General features: G+C 36.7%; 1 protein-coding gene across 4 annotated transcripts in view; it reads left to right on the top strand.

Annotated features, from left to right (window-relative positions):
• Positions 1–26,562, top strand: part of OSBPL8 (oxysterol binding protein like 8) — a 240,632-nt gene that overhangs the window by 191,144 nt on the left and 22,926 nt on the right. For all 4 annotated transcript variants that reach the window (XM_049883934.1, XM_049883930.1, XM_049883931.1 and 1 more), the window contains 7 exons: positions 2,693–2,930; positions 3,476–3,660; positions 6,436–6,517; positions 7,398–7,496; positions 9,273–9,369; positions 23,264–23,362; positions 25,296–25,393. In XM_049883934.1, coding sequence (XP_049739891.1) covers positions 2,693–2,930; positions 3,476–3,660; positions 6,436–6,517; positions 7,398–7,496; positions 9,273–9,369; positions 23,264–23,362; positions 25,296–25,393 — 898 coding nt within the window. The remainder of the gene's footprint in view (positions 1–2,692; positions 2,931–3,475; positions 3,661–6,435; positions 6,518–7,397; positions 7,497–9,272; positions 9,370–23,263; positions 23,363–25,295; positions 25,394–26,562) is intronic.

The raw sequence follows: 26,562 nt of genomic DNA, 5'->3' as shown, positions 1-26,562 counted from the left end.
GGTTGGCGTTTGACCTGACCCTTGCAGGATGGTTTATTTTTTATTTGTTTGCTTTTGTTTTGTTTTGGTTTTGGGTATTTGAAGAAGAGAAGTTATTAAAGGAAAAAGAAACAGCATGCCATAAAAATTAGAGAAAACCTGGGAACATGAGGGGTAGTAGATACGCACAAAAAATCAAATCCATTGCCATCGAATTGATTCCAACTCATAGCAACCCTATAGGACAGAGTAGAACTGCCCCATAGGGTTTTTAAGGAGCAGCTGATGAATTCAAACTGCTGACCTTTTGGTTAGCAGCTGAGCTCTTAACCACTACGCCTGCCACCAGGGCTTCGTAGATACGCACAGTAGAGAATAATTCGATTTGACTTAAGTGCCAACCATAAGAAAACAAGGGTGGAATAAAGGCAGTTGTAGAAAATAATGATGGAAAGGTAGGTTTGGACCAGGTCACAGGAATCCTTAATGCACCACTGAGGAGTTAGTATTTTATTCTGTGTGGGTAGTGGAAAGTGATATAATGAGGAAGATTAATCTATAACATTGTTTGAAGACTAGTAAGACCCGAAGGAAGACTTATATAGTCCCAAATGACTGCTAATGAGGGTCTAAAATGGTGTAGTGACTGTTAAATGAGAGGAGGGTATTGATATAATAAGAGGTTTTACAAAAGTAGAAACAATATATTCTTTCAGTTATGTGACAGAAAACAAGCTAGAGCTAATAATACAGAGGTAAGAGAGAGACTCTGCCCTCTAAAAACTTACAGGAGACTTGGATATAAGGAACCAGGGCATGGGTAAAGTTAAAGACATTTCTCAAATTTGGTAAAAGATGATGGTAAAATGGAACAAAGGAGTGCGTTTGAGAGGTTGTATGATTATTTGTTAAATATTGTACATGTTCAAGATAAGGTGGTCCCAGGACATATAAGTGATATCAGCCAAGCATTTAGATACAGGGGTCTGAAACTTAGTGCTGCATGCCTGTTTTTGGAAATCATCACATAGAAATAATGGTGAAACCTTGAAATTAGAGAGTTTGTCAAAGGAGAGAGAAGATAGAAAAGGCCAAGGAAGATGAAGCTCTCTAAAGGATGGGAGGAATTCAGAAGAATCAGCTCAAAAAGTAGAACCATAAGAACCTAAAACCTAAGCACAGAGACAGTTTCAAGGAAAATAATTATCATCCAAGTCCAGTGATACAGAGAAGTCACAGGAGCTAAAGCTTAGACAAGACCATTGGATTTGGCAACTAAGCCGTCGTTGGTGACCTTTCAAGGGTACAGGTTCAGCGGCCTGAGGAACATGATAACTAGACAGTGATAGGTTGGGAGACGCTAGACGGTAAGGAAGGGGGGCGTTGGTGGTTTCCGTGATAGAATGCTTGCTTTTCCCGTGGGAAACCTGGGCACGATTTCCACCAGATAAACCTAATGTGCAGCTCCGCTCGTCTGTTAGTGGAGGCTTCTGTGTTGTTACGATGCTGAACAAGTTTCAGTGGCGCTTATAGGCTAAGACGGACTAGGAAGAAAGGCCTGGCAATGTACTTCCAAAAATTAGCCAATGAAAACCTGGTCATTGGGGATGGCACAGGACCGGACAGTCTTTCATTCTATTGTGTGTGGGGTCAACATGCTCAATGACAGCTAACAACAACAGGTGGGAAGGAAACAGAACAGCAATTTAGACTATTTTTTAAATATATATGACTGTAAATAGAAAGAAAACATTAAGATTTTGGAAAACAAGAACCAAATTGGACATCTTCTCTGCTGTATTACCTTTTTCGGCATTGTTAAAATGTCAAGTTATGTAATAGCAGCCATTATTCATTCGTAAAGTATTTGAATGTTCATCCCTGTAAGACTTTTATGCTAAATGAAACCCACAGATACTTCGTCAAATAAGAAATTTATGAAAAATATTTGATTCTGGAAGTGCAGTTTCTGTTTTTTGTTTGGTTTTGTTTTTTGCTCTCCTTTTGTAAAAATTTATTTACCGTAATCACTTTAAGTAATTTAAGAGTAGATATAGCAGAACTTGTCATTGTCAGTTTTAGGCTACCAGCCCATTTCTTTAAGTTGACATTTCCAGTTTCGATCCTCCCTGAATTTTTGCCCCAAGATTAAACCTACCAGTCAATTATTAGATGGAATTGACTTCAGATCTATGCTAGAATTCTTTGCCTTTTACACTTTCCATCTTATTCTTGAACTTATTTTGGGTGACTTTGGAGACCTTCGTAAGTGGAAAGTCACAGTTCATTTAAGTTCACATGAGAATCTGGTGATCTTGGCTTGAATTTTTTTCTTTAGACCAAAAGTGACAGTGAGACTGATTCAAGCAATGATGTTTGTGAAACCATTTAAAAGAAAAATCTAGCAGGAGATAGTCTAAAATTTTGCTTTTGGAAAATCTTAGCCCCACATGGTAGAGAAGCAAAGAGTTCAGTGTGTCATTTTTTAATATTTCCCCAGGTTTTTATTTTAACTTCTCTTTGCCTCCATTTACTAATCTGTAAAATTAGGATAATAATATTATATATCTTATAGGGTTATTTTAAGGATTGAATGAGTTAAACAGTATAAAACACTTAGTGTCCCACACATAGTAAATTCTCAGGAAAGTTACCTTCATTCTTAATTGTGGATTAAATATTCTTAACCTTATCCTGATTTCTTTCCCCTAAGATTAAATGACAGTGAAATTGAACGACAGCATTTTAAGGACCAAGATATGTATTCTGACAAATCTGATAAAGAAAATGATCAGGAGCATGATGAGTCTGACAATGAGGTGATGGGGAAAAGTGAAGAAAGTGATACAGATACATCAGAAAGGCAGGATGACTCATATATTGAACCTGAGCCTGTTGAGCCTTTAAAAGAGACTGCCTACTATGAACAGAGCCATGAAGAGCTTGGAGAGGTAAAAATCTGTTCTTTTCAGAGATTTTGATTTTCTAATTTTGGGGAATTTTCAAAAGACAATATTCATATGCTATCCATTTTATTTTAAAAGTTGCATACTTTTATTAGAATTTATAAACAGCTAAGCATATGTACTTGCACACATGCCAATATATTTTATTAAATATAAAGTTTACATTTTATTCAAGTTTGCCATTAAAATAGGATACCTCTTCATATCATAACCAGGTACAAAGTAAATTGCAAGGAAACATGAGTTTTCAACTTGCTTATTACTAGTCCATAGACGTATAGTATATAATAATACAGCATAATGTTTTTTTATAATGAATCTTTTATACATATTCACTTTGTCTCTTGCACTATCCTTTTTACTTAAATTTCATAGCTATGGACTTTATTAGTTAATGGGTTATTTCTGTACTTTGAGAATGCTTGGAATAGTCCTGTGGAAAATACGTACTTTAAACATTAGTTGTCTTATCTACATATTTTTGTGTCTGAAATAAATAATATTTCATTATTTTTTGTTACTTGATAAAGGCAGGTGAGGCTTCTCAAACAGAAACTGTGTCTGAAGAAAACAAAAGTCTTATCTGGACATTGTTGAAACAAGTCCGTCCTGGCATGGACCTGTCCAGGGTGGTTCTGCCTACATTTATTTTGGAGCCTCGTTCTTTCCTGGATAAACTTTCAGATTACTACTATCATGCAGATTTCTTGTCTGAGTAAGTAGCTTCTTATTATTTAAAACGGAAGTTACTTTTTGACTTCAGAGATTCTCTTAAGTGCCATTTTCAATGATTATGCCTTGCCAAAATCAGGCGCTAGTGATAACTGCTCCCTCTTCTCTACTGCTTCTCTAATTGAAACGAATAAGAAACATACTTAATACTTTACTATAATGTTTGCATTTATGAAATTGGCTTGAGTGATCACAAGTTTGAGGAAGATAGGAACTCTACCCCTCATGAACAACACTGCTTTCACAGCCTGCCTTAACCTATTCACTGACCTAACATGGGAAGAGGTAATTGGTATCATTTGTTCTTCTCTGCCTAAGCCCTCATTCAAGTTTCATCTTGGAGTTTGTGTTTCTTTTTATACTTACCATCTCTGCATGCTTGGACTATGTGCAGCTTCCTGCAAGCAGAATGTCCCCTGCTTGCTGACTCTTGACATAACTCTCCTCTCTCCAGTCTCATCTTCACTTTTCTTCCTACCAGCTAATCCCAGACCTAATTCTAAAAGATGCAAGCATAAAGGAGTTGGGGGAGGAGCTGTCCACCTCTGTCCCAAAAGTTTCTTGGAGAAACAGTAAGAGATAATAACTTTTCAAGTCTCACGTGCTGCCTCATTCCAGTGGCAGTGGTATGTCATGGCACCATGTTTTCTAAAATAGGAATTCCTGGTACTGTGACCTGATTTTTTAGAATCTACACCAGTTTCTGTATTCAGCTTCTCTCTGTTGGTTGCACTGATGAACATTACAAAAAAAAAAATAAGCTGAGTCAAAGGACAATTGATAAATGTAAACCTCACTCAAAATAAGAAAAGTGTAGATACAAGCTACAGTAGGATACATTTGTTCATTCATCACATTGACAAGTAATCCTAAAGCTTTTATACCCCAGCTCGGCCTGGTGTCTTCTTCAGCTCTTCTTTCTTTTGTCTGTCTAGAAATTTATTTCTGTCAGAATATGAGATCAGTTCCTCTGAACTGCAATAAGATCTTGCATCTTCCCAAATTGAAAGTTGCACTTTTCTAGCAACAGACACTGCTGCAAAGGCTGTGTTGGGCAGCAGGCACTCTCATTCACTGCTAATAAGCAGTACAGAATAGCACGAGGCTTTCTTTGAAGGGGACCTGGCAGTATTTACCAAATCACAGATGCATTCATTCTTTGATCCAGTAATTTCACTTCTGAGAATCCTACAGCTATAACTATTCATATACAAAATGACATATATGTAAAATTGTTGCAGCATGGTTCTTGGTAGTAAAGAATTGGGTATAACTTAAACAGCTGTAGTGGACTGGTGAACAAAGTATGGTGCTCGATTCACACATGAGGAAGGACTCTATAAACTGAAATGGAGGGACCTCCAGGATTACATGTGTGATGGTGTGTATAGGATGTTAAACTTTTTTTTTTTTTTTTAAAGAAAAGTAGGTAAGGCTACATACTCGCTTATGTTTAAAGAAAATCATTTAGAAAAGAGTTAAGAAGCTAACAACAACGACAGTTAACTGTAGGAACAGTGTGGAGAAATGGGGTGATACCGAGACATGGTATACTTTTTTGTGTTGTTTTTTGAACTATGTGTCTGTAAAATTTAAAATAAGATTACGTAGGAAGAAAATTTAAAGATAGGAAGAAAACAAGTAGAGGGTTTTTAGTTCAGAAAAGTACAGCCTTTCAGTTTGGGAAAGTCAACATCCCTCACACTGTGACAGTTGTCAGTAGATTTGGGCCTAGCCTCTTCATCTCATACCTCTTCCTCAAAAATCACCATATTGGACCATGAAACACGCTTATGAAATACAAAACCTTTTTATAAATAAGGACATAATAACAACTAAATTGCAAAAAAAAAAAAAAAAATGAAAACTTCACAATAGAGTTACTTCTAACATACACAGTGTTTTCTAAAATTTACAATAGCAAAATGGCAGAAGGGGAAGCTAAGTCACAGCTCCTGAAAATTTCTCTGGTAAGATGAAAATTATGCCCAAATTATCTGTTATACTGGTTGAGTTTGTTCATTCTGGAAGATCAACTGGTAGCATGTATGGGAGATGGAAGGTTTGATTGATGTAAATATTTTTAAATGTTCCATATTTGTAATTTGAAACTTCTTTGTTTTTTTACTAGAGACTGACAAACTATATAATTGTATACTTGGCGAGGGAGGTAATTTGCACGGGAGAGGCTGACATCAGCCTGCGGTTCTCCCCTCCATGTAATACAGCACACTCAGCAGTTACCATCAGCCCCTAACTAGCATCGACATCTGAAAACGGACTTAACCAAGTGAACGTGGTTCTTCACTGACATATGGGGCTGAACACCTCTAACAAAATTGTAAATGGGGCTGCTTGGCCACCGTAAATCATTGCGAGTGCTAGGCATCACACAGTACATAAATTTCAAAATCTATATGGGGTTTTTTTCCCCCGAATCACATTTCTCATGGAACCACTAGCAACATCTAGGGTTCTACAGAACCCCAGTTGAGACAGCTTGGTTTGGAGAGTTTCCAAAAAACTGCTTTAGCAAAGACCTGGGTAGTATGTCAAATAATGTGAAAAATGGGGAGAAAAAAAACAGATTATGAAAAATGATTCTTGGAAATTGATTTACATGGTTTTTTGGGTCATCTTTTTTAAATATAAATTATGCTTTCCAAATATATCTCATACTAGTTGTTGGCTTCATAAATATAAAGGAATATTCATGATATATTTTGTAATATTTTATGTTTAACGTTTTGTTTTCTAGGGCTGCTCTTGAAGAAAATCCTTATTTCCGTTTGAAGAAAGTAGTGAAATGGTATTTGTCAGGATTCTATAAAAAGCCAAAGGTAATGTTCTTATTTTCTTTAGCTTTGTATGTTCTCTCCCAAAATATGCAAAATGTTGATGTTACCAAGGATTTCATTTTACTTGGAAACAGAACGCTCAAGGAGGCAGCAGTCAAGAAATCAAACAATGTATTGCCTTGGGCAAATCTGCTACAAAAGACCTCTTAAAAAAGTGACGATGTCAGTCTGAAGACTAAGATTTGCCTGACCCAAGCCATGCCATTTTCAATTTCCTCATACGCATGTGAAAGCTGGACAGTGAATAAGGAAGACTGAAGAAGAATTGATGCCTTTGAATTGTGGTCTTAACAAAGAAATTGAATATACCATGGAATGCCAGAAGAACAAAAAATCTGGCTTGGATAAAGTACAGCCAGAATGCTCCTTAGAAGCGAGAATGGCAAGACTTTGTCTCACTTACTTTGGACATGTTATCAGGAGGGGCCAGTCCCTGCAGAAGGACAGCATGCTTGAGAGGAAGACCCTCAATGAGATGGATTGGCACTGTGGGTGCAGCTGTGGGCTCAAGCATAACATGGATTGTGAGGATAACACAGAACCAGGCAATGTTTTCGTTCTGTTGTGCTAGGGTCATTATTAGTCAGAATCTCCTCAGCAGCACCTAACAACAACAGCAACAGCTTTGTGTATGTTCCTCATTTTTTGTTATCTTTAGGTACCTCTTCAAGTTAGCAAAATTGCCGACTGATTATTTTAGACCTGTTTTTGGTTGAAGTCATTTAATTCTATTTCACGTCACTATTGTGAAATTTTGTAAAGGATGCTTCCTACATGACACAGTTAAACCCATTTTGGCTGGTTTAAATTATTTTGAGTCTTCATCTTTGTAATTTGAAACTTGTATTTTTTTTTTTACTAGGGACTAAAGAAACCGTATAATCCTATACTTGGTGAGATTTTCCGGTGTTTGTGGATTCATCCCAGAACAAACAGCAAAACTTTTTATATTGCTGAACAGGTATTAGAAATGCATGTTGCTGTAGCAAAACTGATTTGGCAATTATTGGGATATTTTTATAGATAACATTAGCTCAGTGAACTCAGTTTTGATTAACTGTATTTATTAGTGAATATTTGGTAAGCATTTAAGCTTTTAGTACTGAGCACTATGAAATACTATACTCATAAGTATTACTATTGCAGTCATGGAATCTCTTCACAGGAAATAAAGCTATATTTTTTCCGCCTTTTTTCTTGTTTACCCAAACATATTTTTAAAACACCTTTTTGATCATATTCAAAATTCTCCAGTGGTTCCTCAGTTTTAAAATCAAATTTAGACCTGTTTGTCTGTCATTTGAAGTCTTCCATAACTTTTTCCAAGTTTATCTCAAGGTACATGCCTTTCTGAGCCCTCCATTCCTGGCTCAGTATTTTTAAATTTAGTTTCCCACCCCAGTATTTATTCACAGTTATTCTTCACCTAAATAAACCCTCACCTGCTCATCCTTCCTGATTCAGATGGCTGCAGCTCCTAGGGATCTGTCCTGTCTCAAACGTGTGCTTTGTCTTTTTTTGATTATCCATTAAGCTGTTACTTTATTTTAGCACTTGTATCATTTAACTTTTTATATTTATTTCCCAGACTGAGTTGGTAGCTCCTAGAAGACATGCCACGTCCCGCACCTCTCTTTTTGTCGCACACATAGTAGGCAGTCAGAAAATATTTCTTGGTTTTTAATTTTTTTGTTTGTTTGTTTAAATTTATGTACATGTGTATCTATGGTTCCCAACCTTTGTCCCATGCACAGAAACCTGAGGAATATGACATTCTATCTCAGTAACAGTGGTTCCTTAATGTAATAATCCTTACCATAACTGTAAGGAAGATGAGAACACCATGTGTCATTTAAAAATCTTTTCCTTCCCCTAGGGATTTTGATACACTTTCAGGTTGAATCTGCTAATCTGTATTAATGTTTTAAAAATTAGTGATTATACTACCTTGTGTTTTGGTTCATAGTAATTCTTCACAAAATTAAAAAGCTCGAGAAGAGTTTCATTTTCATTTTGCCTCCATTTCAGAAAACATAAGGTGTAAATATATATGAAGATATTATATTACTAAAATAACATGTTTTTCACAGCTTCTGTTAGTTTTCTGCAGCCTGTTCAGTAATCAATATGAAGAATAACCATTGTATTCATTACCTATTGCTGAGTAACAAACTATCACCAAAACTTATTAGCTTAAAATGCAAATATTACATTATCTCATACAGTGAGCTTCTGGGAGACGCTTAGCTGAGTGATTCTCTCTCTTGTGGGATTGTGTCAGGATGTCAGCCAGCTTTTCAATCATCTGAAGGCTTAAGTGGGCTGGAAGATTCGCTTCCAAGCTCACTCACACGGCTGTTGACAAGAGGACTGAGTTCCTCACCACATGAGCCTCTTCATAGGGTTGCTCACGATATGGAAGCTGGTTTCCCAGAGCTAGTGATCTGAGAGAGACAGACACTAAGATGGAAGCCACAATGTCTTTTATAATCTAATATCAGATGCGATGTACCATTACTTCTGCACAACACAAACCAACCTTGATACAGTGGTACACAACAGTGGATTTTCTTGGGGGATACCTTGGAGGCTGTTTACTACAACATCAATGTTTAATTTTACTACTTAACCATATATTATTTATTACTCATTATTAGAGTATACTTTAGAGAACTCAGCTTTTGATAATAGCACAATAATATGCTTATCTTACTTTTTTTCCCCCTGTGTTTAATAGGTGTCCCATCATCCACCAATATCTGCCTTTTATGTTAGTAACCGAAAGGATGGATTTTGCCTTAGTGGTAGTATTCTGGCTAAGTCCAAATTCTATGGTGAGTTTCACCCTGTTCCAACCCATACCTTTTACTGAGAGGTGGTACTTTCTGGTAAGTTTTTACTTAGACAGTGTCTCAGGCTGTTTTCAGAAGGGAATTTATATTTCATTTTAAGTACTATATTTACTTGGATAATGGCCTTTCTCTTGCAGTGTTTTTTGCCCATTCATAGAGATATGATTATTTCATATTTCATCACATATGTGTAAATTCATCACAAACATCAGCTGTCAAAGACAGAATAAGGATTATTCACTGTAGCCCTTTTAGAGCATAATGTCTTTCTTTTTCCTTTGGGCCTACCAAGTTTTTTTCTTCTGTCTCAGTGAGCCTCAGGGGTCAGTCTTTCTATTTTAGTCTTTGAATAGAGAGAGAGAATCCAAATACAATTATAATACCTCAGTGGTCAATCAGTAATGACATTTAACTTTGGACCAAAGTATATGATAAAAACTTTTTAAGTACAAGGGAAAATAGGCAAATATGGTTACAGTAGGAAACTTTAATACAACAAAAACTGTGGCAACTTTTTAAATTTTTAAGTGGAGAAAAATTGAATAATTAAATTTCAACTAAGGAATTTTAAACCTTGGGGAAAAAAACAACTGTAAAATAGGAAAAATAAAATATATAAACAGAAATCCATGTTCTGATTACTTTAGGGGGTTGGGAGATACCATAGACAAGTCTGTGACAGGGAAATCTAACAAAAAGTTTTTGATCCAGGAACGTTTCTTCAGGATGTCCTTTATTTCCCTTGATGTTTGTTTTGCTTTGTTTTTGTTCTTGCGTTTTGTTTGTTTTGGAGAGTGATTGCTTGTTTTCTTCTCAAGCTCATGTCTAGTTCTCATTTGGATTATTCCTTCCCAGACTATAATGTAAATGGCTTTTGTGAGTGTATTTTCTACCCCTACAAGACATTTTTTATTGAGTACTGGCTACAGCTCACTTCTGGGATGATGAGCAGTTGGTCTTGTTTTTTCTCTGTTATAGTACAGTTTGTGTGTGTCACAGCCACCTGTTCCTTTATGATTTGAAAGAATGCTAAATTCAGCCTTTGCGGGGGCCCTGTTTTGATAACTTCCTCATTTCTTCTTTGGTTATTGGTTTGCTCGTATAGAAACTTCTTGTTAGGTCAGTTTTGATAGTTGATTATTGTTCTTGAAATTAGTTCATTTTCTTGAGTTTAAATTAAATGTATCTGGCCAGAGTATATTCTTTTAAAAAAGTTATCTCTTTCTTGACATTTTGATATAGCTAACTATCAGCTTTTCCTTTTATGGTTTTTGTTTTTAGGGTCATGGTTAGAAACCCTTTCTCACTTTCTATAGTAATTGACTTATACATTCTCATACTTTTTATTTATGTTACTTTCTAATTTGGGATTTATTTCTATGTATATAGTGTGTATGGAGTGAAGTAAGATTATAGCTTAACCATTTCTTTATGGGTTGAAAAATTTATTATTTGGAAGAACTTCTTATGTTTCTCAAGTAGTATACATGAACCATCAATTTCAGAATCACTTAAAGTATTAGTTAAAATTTTGAAATCCTGTATTCCATTCCTAACTTATCAAATCAAAATTACTGGGCTTTGGAATATGCATTTTTACAGTTTCCTCAGGTGATTCTAATGCACACTAAAATATTATATTGAGTGAAAACAAGAATACGAATCGTATATGCAGTTAAGTCTCAACTGTGCTTTTAAAAATCTTTACACATATGTATAGGAAGAAAAGTTACAAATATTCTCTTTCAAATAAAGGAAAAATCTACTTATTTTAAGATATACTATGCTTATGAATAAAAGAAATGATTTTATGATATACTGATAAATATATGAAGTGGGATTCAAAAGACATGTAGTTTAACTGTGTTAAAAATGTATATGGACAATAATGCCAGATTAATGGCCTACTAGACCCAGCCCTCCTCCCTGTACATCTCGGCTTAATACAAGAAGCAATTACATGAAGACACTGTTAAGAGTACAATTGTAGACACGTTGTGGTGAGGAATCCATGCTCATAGGAGAGGAATTATACAAAGTCTGTCACATTTTCACAACTTTTAGCCTGGGACCAGGTACAATTAGCATGATACATCAGTGAAAACACTGCAGTCTCTCTGGCCTGGGCGACCAAAAGATTAAATTTGGAGAAACTGTGGCTACTGGCAAGAGAGCAGGAATCTCAGAAGGGAAAGAACCAAAGACTCTACCTATCCACCTCTGAATGACCCCGGAACAATATATGTCCAGAACAGTTGCTACTCCCAAAAAACAAATTTTGTAATTCAAGTCCAGCCAAATAATTGCCTGCTAAAACAAAAGGGACAGCCCTAATTGGCGAAGAATTATAGAAGCTAGAGTCACCACAACTTAGTATTAAATTACTGAACTTACGAAGACCCAGGAAAATGGAATGTATTCTCAAGGGAAAAGAACATCAGTTGGGACCAACTCCAAGATATCTAGTGTTGGAAGTAGCACACAAAGGTTTGAAAGTGGCTGTTACAAGTACCCTCAATTAAGTAAAAGATAAAATGGTTAAAATAAAAGAAACAATAGGAGTGCTTGGCAGAAAAATGGAAATGTTAAGAAATATCAGATAGAGGGAGGGCAGAGCCAACATGGTGCTATAGACAGAAGCACGATGCTGTCCCTCCACAGCGAAGACCCCAAAAAACTAAGTAAAACAGAGACGAACAACAATCCTAGAAACCTAAGCATCAAATGAAGAGATAAAGAACTCAACCAAGCACCGAGTGGAATAAGAAACTGACAGAACAGAGAGGGAAGAGAGATATGAGTGGAGGTCCCCTGTCTGCTAACACAGTACAGATTAGCCATCTTGGACTCCTGTCAGAGACTGGCAGACAGGGAGTACGGGAAAGCAGCTTCATGGAGCTCCCAGCAGGAGACAGAGCACTCAGTAACCAGCAATACATGCTTTCTCGCCTGCATGGGTTGAATTGTGTCCCCCAAAAATGTCTGTCAACTTGGCTAGATCGTGATTCCCTTGCATGATTGCGTGATTGTCTACCATTTTACCTTCTAATGTGATTTCTGTATGCATTGTAAATCCTGTCACCATGATGTAATAAGATGGATTAGTGGCAGTTATGTTCATGAGGTCCACAAGATTAAGCAGTGTCTTAAGCCAATCTCTTTTGAGATATAAAAGAGAAGCAATCGGGGAGACATGGAAAGCTCATACCACTAAGAAAGCAGCACTGGAAGCAGAGTGCATCCTGTGGACCTGAGGTTCCTGTTCTGAGATGCTCCAGACCAGGGGAAGACTGATGACAAGGACCTTCCTTCAGAGCCAACAGAGAGAGAAAGCCTTCCCCTGAAGCTAGCACCCTGAATTTGGACTTGTAGCCAACTAGACTGTGAGAGAATAAATTTCTCTTTGTTAAAGCCATCTGTTTGTGGTATTTCTGTTATAGCAGTACTAGGTGACTGAGATACTACCCCACCACCTTTCTTGCCCCTGCTCAGCTTCTGCCACTTCCCAGCAGACTCTGGTCACTCAGCTGGGAGGCACCAGCTCCATGCCACTTGTATTCACCCCGCCTACACCAGCCGGCACCTTCAGTGCTATTTCTTTGCTGCTGATACTGCTTTTTTTTGGCTTCCTTTGGTTTCTTCCCTGCCTCTCACCTCCTTTCTCTCGAACACCTGGCTTCATATGCCATATTTACTTCTTGACAGGCTGCAAAGCACTGCTTGGCTGGGGAACTGCTTCCCCAGTCTGCCACCACGTTGGTGGGATCCCTGGGGCCTTTTCTTTTTTTTGTTTCTTTTCGTTTTTTCCTTTTTGTTTACCTTCATTTCTCAGTTTCTTGTCTCTCTCTACTTACCTTCTTTTCCTGTCTCTTGAATACCTGGTGCAATGTGCCATCTCTACCCATTCTAGCTAGACTGTACTGAAAGGTATGGGAGCCACTTACCTGGTTTGTACAGCTGCACCAGTGGGATCCTTGGGGGCATTTCTTTTCTTTTTTTTTTTTTTCTTTATTTTTCAATTTCTCATCTCTCTCTAATTAACTTCTTTTCCTGTCTCCTGAATACCTGGTGCTGCGTGCCATCTCCACCCCTTCTAAACAGGCTGTGCAATAAGGCCTGAGAGCCACTTCCCCAGTAGCCAGTGGGATCACTGGGGGCATTTCTTTTTTCTTTTCTCCTTTTAGTTTTTCTTCATTTCTCAGTTTCTCATCCCTCCCTACTTTTCCTGTCTCCTGAATACCTGGCACTTTGTGCCATCTCCACCCCTTCTAGACAGGCTGTGCCCGAGGCCTGGGAGCACTTTTGCGGTTGCCAGTGGGATCTCTGGAGGCATTTTTTTCTTTTTTTAGTTTTTATTTATTTATTTATTTATTTCTCTTTTCCTTTTTGTTTTTCTTCATTTCTTGGTCTCTTGTCTCTCCACTCCCAACAGCAGGCTCCCTCAGCACTTTATTTATTTATTTGTTTAGGCTCCTGTTTCTCTCCTCTCTCTTCTTTCCCACTTAGCTCCACGCATCACAGCCTCCCCCCCCCCACCTGCACCATGTGCTGAACATCGCATCCCCAAGCAGCATGGGCACCACCTTCCAGAACCTGTTCTGCACTGACCCCTAGCCTGCCCTGCTGACTCCAGCACGTGTCATGAACAACCCATCCCAGCCCCTCCCCTTCAGCTGGACCTGCCCAGCTGCACCATAGCTAAGTGACTGGCCTGTCCATTGGGCAAGGAGGTAAAAAGTATAATGCTCACACATGATCAAACAGCAAAGAAAGCACAGCTGACCTGCTGAGACATAGCCAAATAAAACAAGAAAGCAGGATGAAACAAGCAAATCTACAATCAATAAATGAAGAAAATAACGAATGTCCCGAAGATAGCAGACAATATCAACACACATTAAAAAAGCAGGACAGAATGGTTCCAGTAGGCATACAAAATTCTACACCAGGTAACTTCCCAGTAGGAGAAAAGGCACTGGAACTACCAGATAAGGAATTCACATCTCTAATATTCAGAGCTGTCCGAGAGCTGAAGCAAAAAGCAGACAAAAATGAGGGAAAAATAGACAAATTCATGGGAGAGACAGACAAAACAATGGAAGAACTTAAAATAATACAGGAAAATGTCAAAATAAATTCACAACTAGAAATCATACAAAAACAGCAACTAGAAATCTAAAAGATAAACAACAAGATTTCAGAAATGGACAGTGTCGTAGAGGGTCAGAGGAGCAGATTTGAAACAATGGAAGACAGGATCAGTGAAATTGAATACAAATACTTGGAAGCCACATTGAGGAAAAATCAGAAAAAAGATCAAAGAAAAATGAAGAAGCCCTGAGAATGATGTGGGATACAATGAAAAGCAAAAATATGCAAGTGATCGGAGTTCCAGAACAGGGGGGAAAAAAACGGAAAACACAGAGAGGATCATTGAACAATTGCTGACAGAAAACTTCCCTAATATCATGAAACATGAAAAGCTAGCAATCCAAGAAACTCAACGAATCCCATATAGGATAGACCCCAAAAGGAAATCACCAAGGCTTGTCATAATCACGCTCACTAAAACCAAAGGCAAAGAATCCTAAGAGCAGCTCTAGAAAAACGAAAAGTCACATACAGAGGGGAGACAATAAGACAAAGCTCTGATTACTTGGCAGAAACCATGCAGGCAAGAAGGCAATGGGATAACATATATAAAATCTTGAAAGAAAAAAATTGCCAACCAAGAATAATATATCCTGCATAACTCTCATTCAAATATGAGGGTGAAGTTAGGACATTTCCAGATAAACAGAAATGAAGAGAATATGTAAAAACCAAATTTACAAGAATTATTAAAGGGAGTCCTTCGGTGTGAGAACAAACAACATCAGACAACAGCCTGATGCAGGATCGCACCAACCTGATACTGACCTAGGAAATGAACTCTCAAGGACTATTCAAAACCAAAAGATTTACAACAGGGAGCCAGAGAGATTAGTCTGTAAATGACAACAAAGTCAGAACAATAAAAGCAGGAATAAATGGTATAGATACAGAACTTTCTAATGGAGAGGAAGGCAAGGCGATACCAAGTAATGATAGACTGGGTCAAACTTAGGAAGGTAAGGGTAAATTTCAAGGTCACCACAAAGAAAGATAACAAACCTACTCATCAAAATAAAGAAACTCATTAAAGTTTCAGTAAACACAAAATCTACAAAAACAAAAGATTTGGAAAAAAAATCCACAGACAAAAGGAATTCAATGCAGGAGAGCAAAAGGAACAAAGAAAATGTCTGCATCACAAAAAAAGCACTACAAAATGAATGCAGTGAACTCACACCTGTCACACCTGTCAATAATTACACTGAATGTAAATGGCCTAAATGCACCCATAAAGAGACAGAGAGTGACAGGATGGATTAAAAAAACAAGACCCATCAATATGCTGTCTATAAGAGAGACACCTTAGAAGCAAAGACATAAATTTACTGAAAATCGAAGGATGGAAAAAAAGAAGCAAACAGCTACCAAAAGGCAGGAGGAGCAATACTAAACTCAAATAAAATAGACTTGAAAACAAAGTCCACCATAAAAAACAAAGGCATTATATAATGATTAAAGGGATGATCCATCATGAGGACATAACCATAATAAATATCTACACACCCAACGACAGGGCAAAAACAAACTCTGACAGCACTGAAGAAGAATTGACAGCTCCACGATAACAATGAGAGAATTACAACACGCCACTCTCACGAAAGGACAGAATACCTGGAAAGAAACTCAACAAAGATATAGAAGATCTAGAGGCCACAATCAGCCAACTTGAACTCATAGACATATAGAACACCCCACCCAACAGCTGCAAAGTACACATTCTTTTCCAACCCACATGGGACATTCTCCAGAACAGACCACATCTTAGGCCACAGAGCAACCCTCAACAAAATCCAAAACATTGAGATAAACAAAGTATCTTCTTTGATCACAATGCCATCAAAGTAGAAATTAACAACAGGAAGAGCAAGGGAAAAAAAATCAGTTACATGGAAACTGAGTAACACCCTGCTTAAAACCACTGAGTAATAGAAGAAATAAAAAACAGAAAAAAAAAAAATTCCTAGAATCAAATGAGAATGAAAACAAATCATACCAAAACCTCTGGGTCACAGCAAAAGTAGTGCTCAGAGGTCAGTTTATAGCAATAGATGCACATACCATAATAGAAGGAAGGGACAAAATCAAAACATTAGCTACACAACTCGAACAAATAGAGAACAGCAAAAGAAGCTCACAGCCACCAAAAGTAAGAAAATAATAAAGATCAGGGCAGAAATAAATAGAAAAACAATAGAAAGAATCAGCAAAGCCAAAAGTTGGCTTTTTGAAAGGATCAACAAACCACTGACCAAACTGACAAAAACAGGACAGGATGCAAATAACCCAAATAAAAAATGAAATGGGAGACATTGCAACAGACCCAACTGAAATAAAAAGGATCGTAAGAGGGTATTATGAAAAACTTTACTCCAGCAAATTTGAAAATCCAGAGGAAATGGATATATTTCTATAAACACACTTCCTACCCAAACTAACACAAAATGATGCTGAAAACCTGAACAGACCCGTAACAAGAGAACATATTGAAAAGGTTATATATAAAAAAAAAAACTTAACTACAAAAAGCCCTGTCCCTGATGGCTTCACTGGAAAATTCTACCAACTATTCAGAGAAGAGCTTACACCAGTACTACTCAAACTATTTCAGAACATAAAAAAGGAAGGGATATTTCTAAATTCATTCTGTGAAGCTAGCATAACCCTGATACCAAAACCCAGCAAAGACACCACAAAAAATAAAACTACAGACCAATATCGCTCGTGAATATAGATGCAAAAATTCTCAGCAAAATTCTAACCAGTGGAATTCAGCATCATATCAAAAAAATTATGTACCATGACCAAGTAGGATTCATACCAGGTATGCAAGGATGGTTCAACATTAGAAAATCCATCAATGTAATCTACCACATAAATAAAAGAATGGCATGATCACCTTAGTTGACACACAAAAGCACTACTGAAGAAGAATAAAGTAGGAGTACTCACACTACCTGACCTCAGAACCTACTATACAGCTACAGTAGTCAAAACAGCTTGGTACTGGTAAAACGACAGATATATTGACTAATGAAACAGAATTGAAAACCCAGACGTAAATCCACCCACCTGTGGTCACCCGATCTTCAACAAGGGCCTGAAGTCCATGAAATGGGGAAAAGACAGTCTTTTTAACAAATGGTGCTGGCAAAACTGGATGTCCATCTGCAAAATAATGAAACAGGACCCATACGTCACACTGTACACAAAAATGAATTCTAAATGGATGTAAGACCTAAATATAAAACCAAAAACTAAAGATCACAGAAGAAAAAAATAGGACCAACTCTAGAGGCCCTAATACATGGCATTAACAGGGTACAAGCCATAACTAACAACACACAAACTCCAGAAGATAAGCTAGATAACTGGGATCTTCTAAAAATTAAACAGTTATGCTTATCAGAAGACTTCACCAAAAGAGTAAAAAGAGAACCTACAGACTGGGAAAAAATTTTTGGCTGTGACAAATCCCACAAAGGTTATTCCTAAAATCTACAACAAAATCCAATTAAAAAATGGGCAAAGGAAATTAACAGTCACCAAAGAAGACTTCCAGGTGGCTGAGAAATATGAAGAAATGGTCACAATCTCTAGCCATTAGAGAAATGCAAATGAAACGACAGTGAGATATCATCTCGCCCCATTAGTGGCACAAATCAAAAAAAAAAAAAAAACAGAAAATAAATGTTGGAGAGGCCGTGGGGAGACTAGAACTCTTATGCACTGCTGGGGGGAATGCCAAATTGTATGGCCATTTTGGAAAACAATATGGCACTTTATTAGAATGCTAAAAATAGAAATACCATATGATCCAGCAACCCCACTCCTAGGAATATATCCTAGAGAAATAAGAGCTGTCACACAAATAGTTATATGCACACTCATGTTCATTGTGGCATTGTTCACAGTAGCAAAAAGATGTTGTATGAGACCAGTACTATAAAAACTCATGAAAAGGTTTACACACAAAAAGAAACAATCTTTGATGGTTATGAGGTGAGGGGAGAGGTGGGGATGGAAAAACACTAAATAGACAATAGATAAGTGATAACTCTGTTGAAGACAGTACACAATACTGGGAAAGCCAGCACAACTCGTACAAGGCAAAGTCATGTAAGGTCCATAGACAGATCCAAACTCCCTGAGGGACCAAATTACTGGGCTGAGGGCTGTGGGGATCATGGTCTCGGGGAACATCTAGCTCAATTGGCATAACATAGTTTATAAAGAAAATGTTCTACATTCTACTTTGGTGAATAGCATCTGGGGTCTTAAAAGCCTGTGAGCTGCCATCTAGGATACTCCACTGGCCTCACCCCTTCGGGAGCAAGGGAGAATGAAGAAAACTAAAGATCAAGGGAAAGATTAGTCCAGAGGACTAATGGACCACACCTACCATGGCCTCCACCAGACTCTGCCCGACTACCACCACTGACTGCTCTGACAGGGATCACAATGGTACGTCCCAGACAGAGCTGGAGAAAAGTGTGGAACAAAATTCTATCTCACAAAAAAAGACCAGACTTACTGGCCTGACAGAGACAGGAGAAACCCCAAGAGTATGGCCCCCAGGCATCCCTTTAGCGCAGTAATGAAGTCACTCTTGAGGTTCACCCTTCATCCTAAGATTAGACAGGCCCATAAAACAAAACGAGACTAAAGGGGCACACTAGCCCAGGGGCAAGGACTGAGGGCAGGAGGGGACAGGAAACTGGTAATAGGGAACCCAAGGTGGAGAAGGGAGAGTGTTGACATGTTGTGGGGCTGCTAACCAGTGTCATAAAACACTGTGTGTACTACCTGTTTAATGAGATGCTAGTTCTGTAAACCTTCATCTAAAGTACAAAAAAAATGAATAAGATATAATAATAAATCCAAGAGACCTTTAAATTGAAAAAAATAATAATCAAAGGACAGCCATTGGGTTAAAAAAAGAAGTACCAAATGTAAATTGGTAAACTGAAAAATGCAATGTTTGAAATTAAAAATAGCACAGAACTTTGTAACAGAATGGAGATGTCAGAGGAAAGGGTAAGTGGATTTGAAAATAGATCAATAGAAATTGTCCACTGTGGAACATACAAGAGAAAATTATTTTAAAAAATGAATAGAGCCTCAAGAGTCTGTTATATCCCATGATTTAATGTGTGTAATTGGAGCTCCAATAAGAGAGGGAAAATGGAATCAAAAAAGTAATTAAAAACTAATGGCCAGAAATTTCCCAGATAAAGTAAAAGGCATAAATTTATACATAATAATAAATGTGTTTGCACTTAATCAGAGAGCTTCCATATATTTGAAGCAAAGAATGACAGAATTAAGGGAAGAAATTCATAATTCTATTAAGGTAGTTAGAGGTTAAAACCCTTTCCAGCAAATAGTAGGACATCCAGACAAAATACAGTGAAACCTTTGAGAGCCAGACCTCAACAGGACTGCTGTGTTTACCTGAGTCTCGCAAGTTTTCTGCCTTTGACAGGGTGCAGTCTTACCACTTTCCTGTCGCTTGTTTTAGTGGAAAATAGTTTTCCTTCTCTGACAGGTTTCCGTCTTACACAGATTTCAGCTTTTGCAGGTTTTACTGTATCAGTAAAGACGTTCAGAAGATCTGAAGATTACCATCAACCACCTTAACCTAATTTATATTTTAAAACACTACAGTCAACAGTTTCACAATTTTCCTGATTCTTCAAATATGTGTGGTGTCCTCACAGGATAGATTATATGCATAGCCGTATAACACACCTGAATAAATTTTAAAATATCGAAATTATGCAGAGAATGCTCTGCAACTACAATGAAATAGAATTAGAAATAAATAGTAAAATAGCTAGGATAGCCGTAAACATTTGGAAATTAAGTTACACACTTATAAATAATCCATAGGCCAAAGAAGAAATCACAAGAAAAATTAAGAAGTACTTTAAACCTAATGATAATGAAAACACAACATGTCAAGATTTGGGGGAAGCAACTAAAGCAGTGCTTAGAGGGAAATTCGTAATTGTAAATGTTAACTTAGAAAAGAAGAAAAGTCTAAATTGGTGACCTAAGTTTTCACCTTTGTAATTTAGGAAAAGGGGCTAATTAAACTCAAGTAGAAGAAAGAAAATGAAAAGCAGAAATCAACATAGAGAGTGGACAGACAATACAGAAGATCAGGGAATGCCAGAGTTGATCCTTTGAAATGATCAATGAAATTAATAAATGTCTAGTTAGACTGATCAAGAAAAGGATACAATTGCCAATTTCAGGAATAAATGAGGGGACATCACTACTGATCCTACAGATATTAAAAGGATAATAAGAGAATATTATGAACAATTTTATGCCAATAAATTTGACACCTTAGAAGAAATAGCCAAATTTCTCAAAAGATACAAATGATCAAGACTGACCCAAAAAGAAATATAAAATTAAGGAAATTGAATTAGTAATTAAAAAGTCTTCCTACAAATATACTCCAGGCCCAGTTGTATCCAGCAGTGAGTTCCTCTAAACATTTAAATAAGAAATAATACCAATTTTACACAACATCTTACAGAAAATAGGAGGAAATACTTCTCAACTCATTTTATGAGGCCAACATTATCCTGATCCCAAAGCCAAATACAAGAAAATTATAAGTCAGTATCTCTCATGAATGTACATGCAAAAATCCTTAAACTAGTAATGAATCCAACAGTATATAAAAAGGGTAATATATCATGATCAAGTAGGGTTTACCTCAGGAATACAAGATTGGTTCAACATCTAGTAATCAGTGTGAGCCACCATAGTAATCTAATAAAGGAGGAAAAATACTATTTCAGTAGATGCAGGAAAAGTATTTCATAAGATTCAATAGCCATTCATCACTAAAAAAAAAAAAAAAAAGCTAGGGCTGGAGTAAAGGCATCTACAAAAAATATATAGCCAACTTGATACTTTAAGATGAAAATTGAATAACTTCAACCTAAGATCAGAAACAAGGCAAGGATGTTCCTTTTCACTACTACTATGCAATACGAAATTAAAAGCGTTAAAGAAATAAAAAGCGTTCAAATTGGATAGGATGAAGTTAAACCATCTATTTACATGATCCTTGAATATAGAAAACCTTGAACATACGAAAAAGCTACTACAACTAATAAGTGTATTTATAAGGTCACCGGATACATGGTCATAATACAAAAATCAGTGCTGTTTCTACCTATATAAACTAGAAACAAACACTTGAAAAATGAAATTTAAAAATTATGGTATCAAATACTTAGGAATAAATTTAGTGAAAGATATGTTTAAGACCTGTGCAACTGAAAACTACATAATATTTTTGAGGAAAATTTAAGACCTAATTATAAGAAGAGATATACTATGTTCATATAGTGGACTATCCAGTTTGTTAAAATAGCAAATCTCCCCAAACCAATTTATAGATTCAGTGCAATGCCAATCAAAATCTTTTGGAGAAATTCTTCACACTTCAACAAAGAAGCTATATGGATTGCAAAAAAGCACATGAAAATATACTCAATCTCCTTACCCATTAGGCAAATGTAAATTAAAGCCACAATGAAACATCATTATACATCAATTAAAACAACTAAAATGTCAAAGTCTAGCAATACAAAGTGTTCATGAGGATATGGAACAATTGGAATTCTTACATATTACTAGTAGGAGTAGAAAATCATATAACAACTTTATTAGAAACTGGCAGGCTGTTTTTCGAGGTTAAACATATTTACTCTAAGCCAGAAATTCTACTTCTAGGTATTTTACTCATGAAAAATGAAAATATATGTCCACACAAAGATTTTTGTAGCTGAATGTTCATAGCGACGTTGTCCATAATAGCCTAAGACTGAACACAACCTAAATGGCCATCAACTGGTGAACTGATAACTTGTGTTATTTCCACATTATGGAAATACTACTCAGCAATAAAAAGGAATGGAAAATTGGTGCACACAACAGTGCCGGTGAATCTCAAAAATATGCTATATGACAAAAGTCAAACACAATAAACTATACAAAATGATAGGCAAAACCAGATGGAAACCATACCAGTTGTTTCCTGGGGCTGGAGGAAAAGACTCACACAGGGCAACCTTTTGGGGTGATGCAAAGTTCTATACCTTGATTTTGGTAGTGGTTATACAGCTGTATACAATTGCAAAACTATCAAACTGCACACTTAATAAACTATCAAACTGTCACTTTTATTGTATGTAAATTATATTTCAATAAAACTTGGAATGGAGAAAAGTACATAGGAGGAAAAGATTAGAAAAAAATACCATGAAATTTTATTATTGATTGCATTTTGAGGAGGTATGCACATTTTTTTTATTTCAAAAATAAGTGGTGCTTAGGACTTAACTAAGTAATGTAAGTTACAGATAAGAAATAGAGTTTTTATTCAAAATAGGCAAATTAAGCTGTATAGTTAGTGTTTTATTAGTCTACCTGTTTAAGATTTTTCTTAAGAGCCTCATATAAAATGGAATAAGCATATAACTAACTTTTTAAAAGTACTCATTTTGTAAGAACAGGAATATAGATGAAATGTGTTTTAGATACATAATAATGCAGACATTTTGGGGCACATAGAGATTGAGACATTTTTAAGACATTCTACTGTAAATGTCTGGTAGGTGTTCTGAATATATATGTGTGTATTTTTTGTTTTGAACTGGTTCAATTTGTGAAAAGTAATAAGTGATACTCATTTCAGGAAACTCATTATCTGCAATACTAGAGGGAGAAGCACGGTTAACTTTCCTGAACAGAGGTGAAGATTATGTAATGACAATGCCATATGCTCACTGTAAAGGTAAATATTTTCCATATTTGAGTTAAATGTTTCTTAAACTTTTTTAAGTATACTTTATAGAGTCATGAATTGCTGTTCTTCAAGATTGATGGATTTTGCTTTATATTTTGTTTGAAAGTATCCTTAGTTTATAAACACTTAAGATTATTGCTACCATCTGCTGAATTTTTCTTTGTTGAATTAGTTCACTTGTAGTAGACTTTTTGTGATATATACTTCAGCCTGAAGAGACTGGTTGACAATGTTGAAATTTCTATTTGCTTAATGTGCAGGGTTTGAAATTTGCTGAAATTGCCCATTATTTCAGAATCTCCCCGGTGGCACAGTGGTTAAGTGTTCAGCTGCTAGCCAAAAGGTTGGCAGTTCAAATTCACCAGCCGCTTCTGAAAAATCCTATGGGGCAGTTCTGTTTTGTCCTGTAGGGTTGCTATGAGTTGGAATCAACTCATCGGCAACAGGTTTGGTTTTGGTTTAAAGGTGATTTTCATCTTGTGGTACCATCCGTTTTGAAATTTTAATTTACTGCTTTTTGTTTTTCAGGGCCTTTTAATTTTTTTTTTATTATCATCAGTTGACGATTTCTTAAGTTAATGAAGAATGCATTTACCCTGTTATTTAGAATACAGATGAGAATATTAAACACTATCATTTACTACAGGGCAGGTACCCAACTATTTTGTGTATCTCACATTTATAAACTTATTTAATAGTTCCAGCAGCCCTATAAAGTTGGCAATACTCTTGTCCCCATTTTATAGATGAAGAAAAGGGGGCACAGAGAGGTTAACTAATTAGCACAACATCACACAGCTAGGATGTTGTGGAGTCAAGATCTGAACTCAGGCAGTCTACTTTTGCAGTCTGCGCTTTTAACAACTATACTGTACTGCATCAGCCTAAACACTCAGCTTGGTCATTATTAGTTCCCTCTTTCCATGTAATTTCATGAAAATAATTTTTTGGGGTTATAATCCTCTATTTTAAGAAGTGATTCATGAAAACATAAAAATTATATAGTACGTCCTCATTTCACAATTGAGAAAATGGAGAGGGTTAAGAATCTTATCAAGACCAACTCAGCTAGTTAGTAAGAAGGCTGAGATTAAACTCTAGGCTTTCTGACTTCCATTCACTATACCATTTAGATACCTACTACCAGGTACAGGAGTGGCCAGCTTGTAGCTTCAGGCTGCATAATTCTTGGAGCTTCATGTGTGGTTCTTGAAATAGCCATTAAGCAAAATACCTGAAATTGTGGTTCAAATTTGTGAGAATATATATGATTAAATTTTTTATCATTTGAAATAAATAAATAGATTTGCAGTGTAGACACCCATGGCATATCCACCTAGCAGTAGGGGAGAATGTTTTCATAGCAACATTTTTACTGCATGAAAAAAAAAAAAAAAGATGACCGTTTGTGAATGAGAGTTGGAAATAATTATGATTTTTATCAGGTTGTCCACCCTTGTGACTATATTTTTCCTAGGTGTATTCCCTAAATCACTAGTCCCACAAACTTACAAATAAAGAGTTCAGTAGCCAAATAAGTATGGGAAACATTGCATACTTTGTTCCTGTCTTGGAAATTAACACTTCCTTTGCATATTAAAGGTTGCCTTAACAGCTTCATCCAGTGATGCGCGTGCATGCCCATGTGCATATACACACACACAACACCTGTTTAATTTTGTTAAACCCAGGATTTCTCCAGCATTTAACCACAAAATCTGTTTTGGGAGCTGTTTGTTTGATTTATATCCACTACATCCTGTAGAATGAACTTTATGTCTATGTTAACGATTTTTATTGGGTGGGACAGAACACCCTTGAGTTACAGACTTCTAGAAGGAAATTATATTACAAAGCTCTGATTATTATTAGCTAGTGTCCCTCTCTCTTCAGCCTTTGTCATTTTTTTCCCCTCCTTTAGGAATCCTCTATGGCACAATGACACTGGAGCTTGGGGGTACAGTCAGTATTTCATGTCAGAAAACTGGATACAGTGCAATACTTGAATTCAAACTAAAGGTTAGTAGAGACTGATAGAAGATGTCACCTAATTAAAGGGGAGCTAAATGAAGAGCCCTGATGGTGTAGTGGTTAAGAGCTCAGCTGGTAACCAAAAAGTCGGCAGTTTGAATCCACCAGCCACTCCTTGGAAACCCTGTGGGGTAGTTCTTCTCTGTCCTGTAGGGTCACCATGAGTCGAAATTGACTTGACGGCAGTAAGTTTGGTTTTTGTTTGTCGTACTATAAATATTGAACAAAGAGCACTATTTAGTTCCTGATTAAGGACTAAATAGGAACACAGAGCTCATACAAGATCAGGGATATAAGGAATGAGGTCAAGGCTGAGTGAAAAACTTGTGATAGCTTAAAAGACAGCAGCCTTAGAATTCAAATCAACACAAAGTTACCATTCTTTGCTTTTAATTTTAGTTAATAAAACTGTTAGTATTATATAGGATATGAGATTTAAGAAGTGTTTGGATAGAAATTTCTCAGTAAATTAAAACGTTTTATACAATACCAAAAATCATGAATCAACTGAGTTTGAGATGTGTACACTAAAGTTTTTTACACTAAAGTTTTATTAGTTCCTATTTCTGCATAACAAATTACTCTAAAACTTGCAGGCTTAAAAACAGCTGTGTTATGATCCTCATGGTTTCTCTGATCAGAAATTTGGACAAGGCATATTGGGGATGGCTTTTCTCTGCTGCATAATACCTGGGGCCTCAGTAAGGAAGCCTTTCAGGCTAGGAGATACTCCACATTTGGGATCTGGTATCTTTGGAAGGGAGCCCTAGAGGCGCAGTGGTTAAGAGTTCAGCTGCTAACCAAAAGGTCAGCAGTTCGAATCCACCGGCTGCTCCTTGGAAATCCTGAGGGACAGTTCTACTCTGTCCTGTGGAGTCTCTATGAGTCTGAATAGACTTGATGGCAGTGGATTTGTTCTTTTGGTTTTTTCTTATGATTTGAAGACTCATCACTTCATGTCTGGTGCCTGGGCTAGGGTGACTCAAAGGCTAGGACTGCTGATTTGAGCACCTGTAAACATACCCTTTACATGTGGCTTGGCTTGCCCACAGCATAGCAGCTTCAAGATAGTTTTTTTCACATGGCAGCTTAGGGCTCCAAGTCCAAGTATACTAGTGAGCAAGGAGGAAGCCACATCAGACACCTTTCATGACTTG

This window comes from Elephas maximus, chromosome 4 (assembly GCF_024166365.1).
Source record: "Elephas maximus indicus isolate mEleMax1 chromosome 4, mEleMax1 primary haplotype, whole genome shotgun sequence".
Classification (NCBI taxonomy): domain Eukaryota; kingdom Metazoa; phylum Chordata; class Mammalia; order Proboscidea; family Elephantidae; genus Elephas; species Elephas maximus.
The sequence above is the reverse complement of the archived record's forward strand: the minus strand, read 5'-3'. Positions and strand labels throughout refer to the sequence as shown.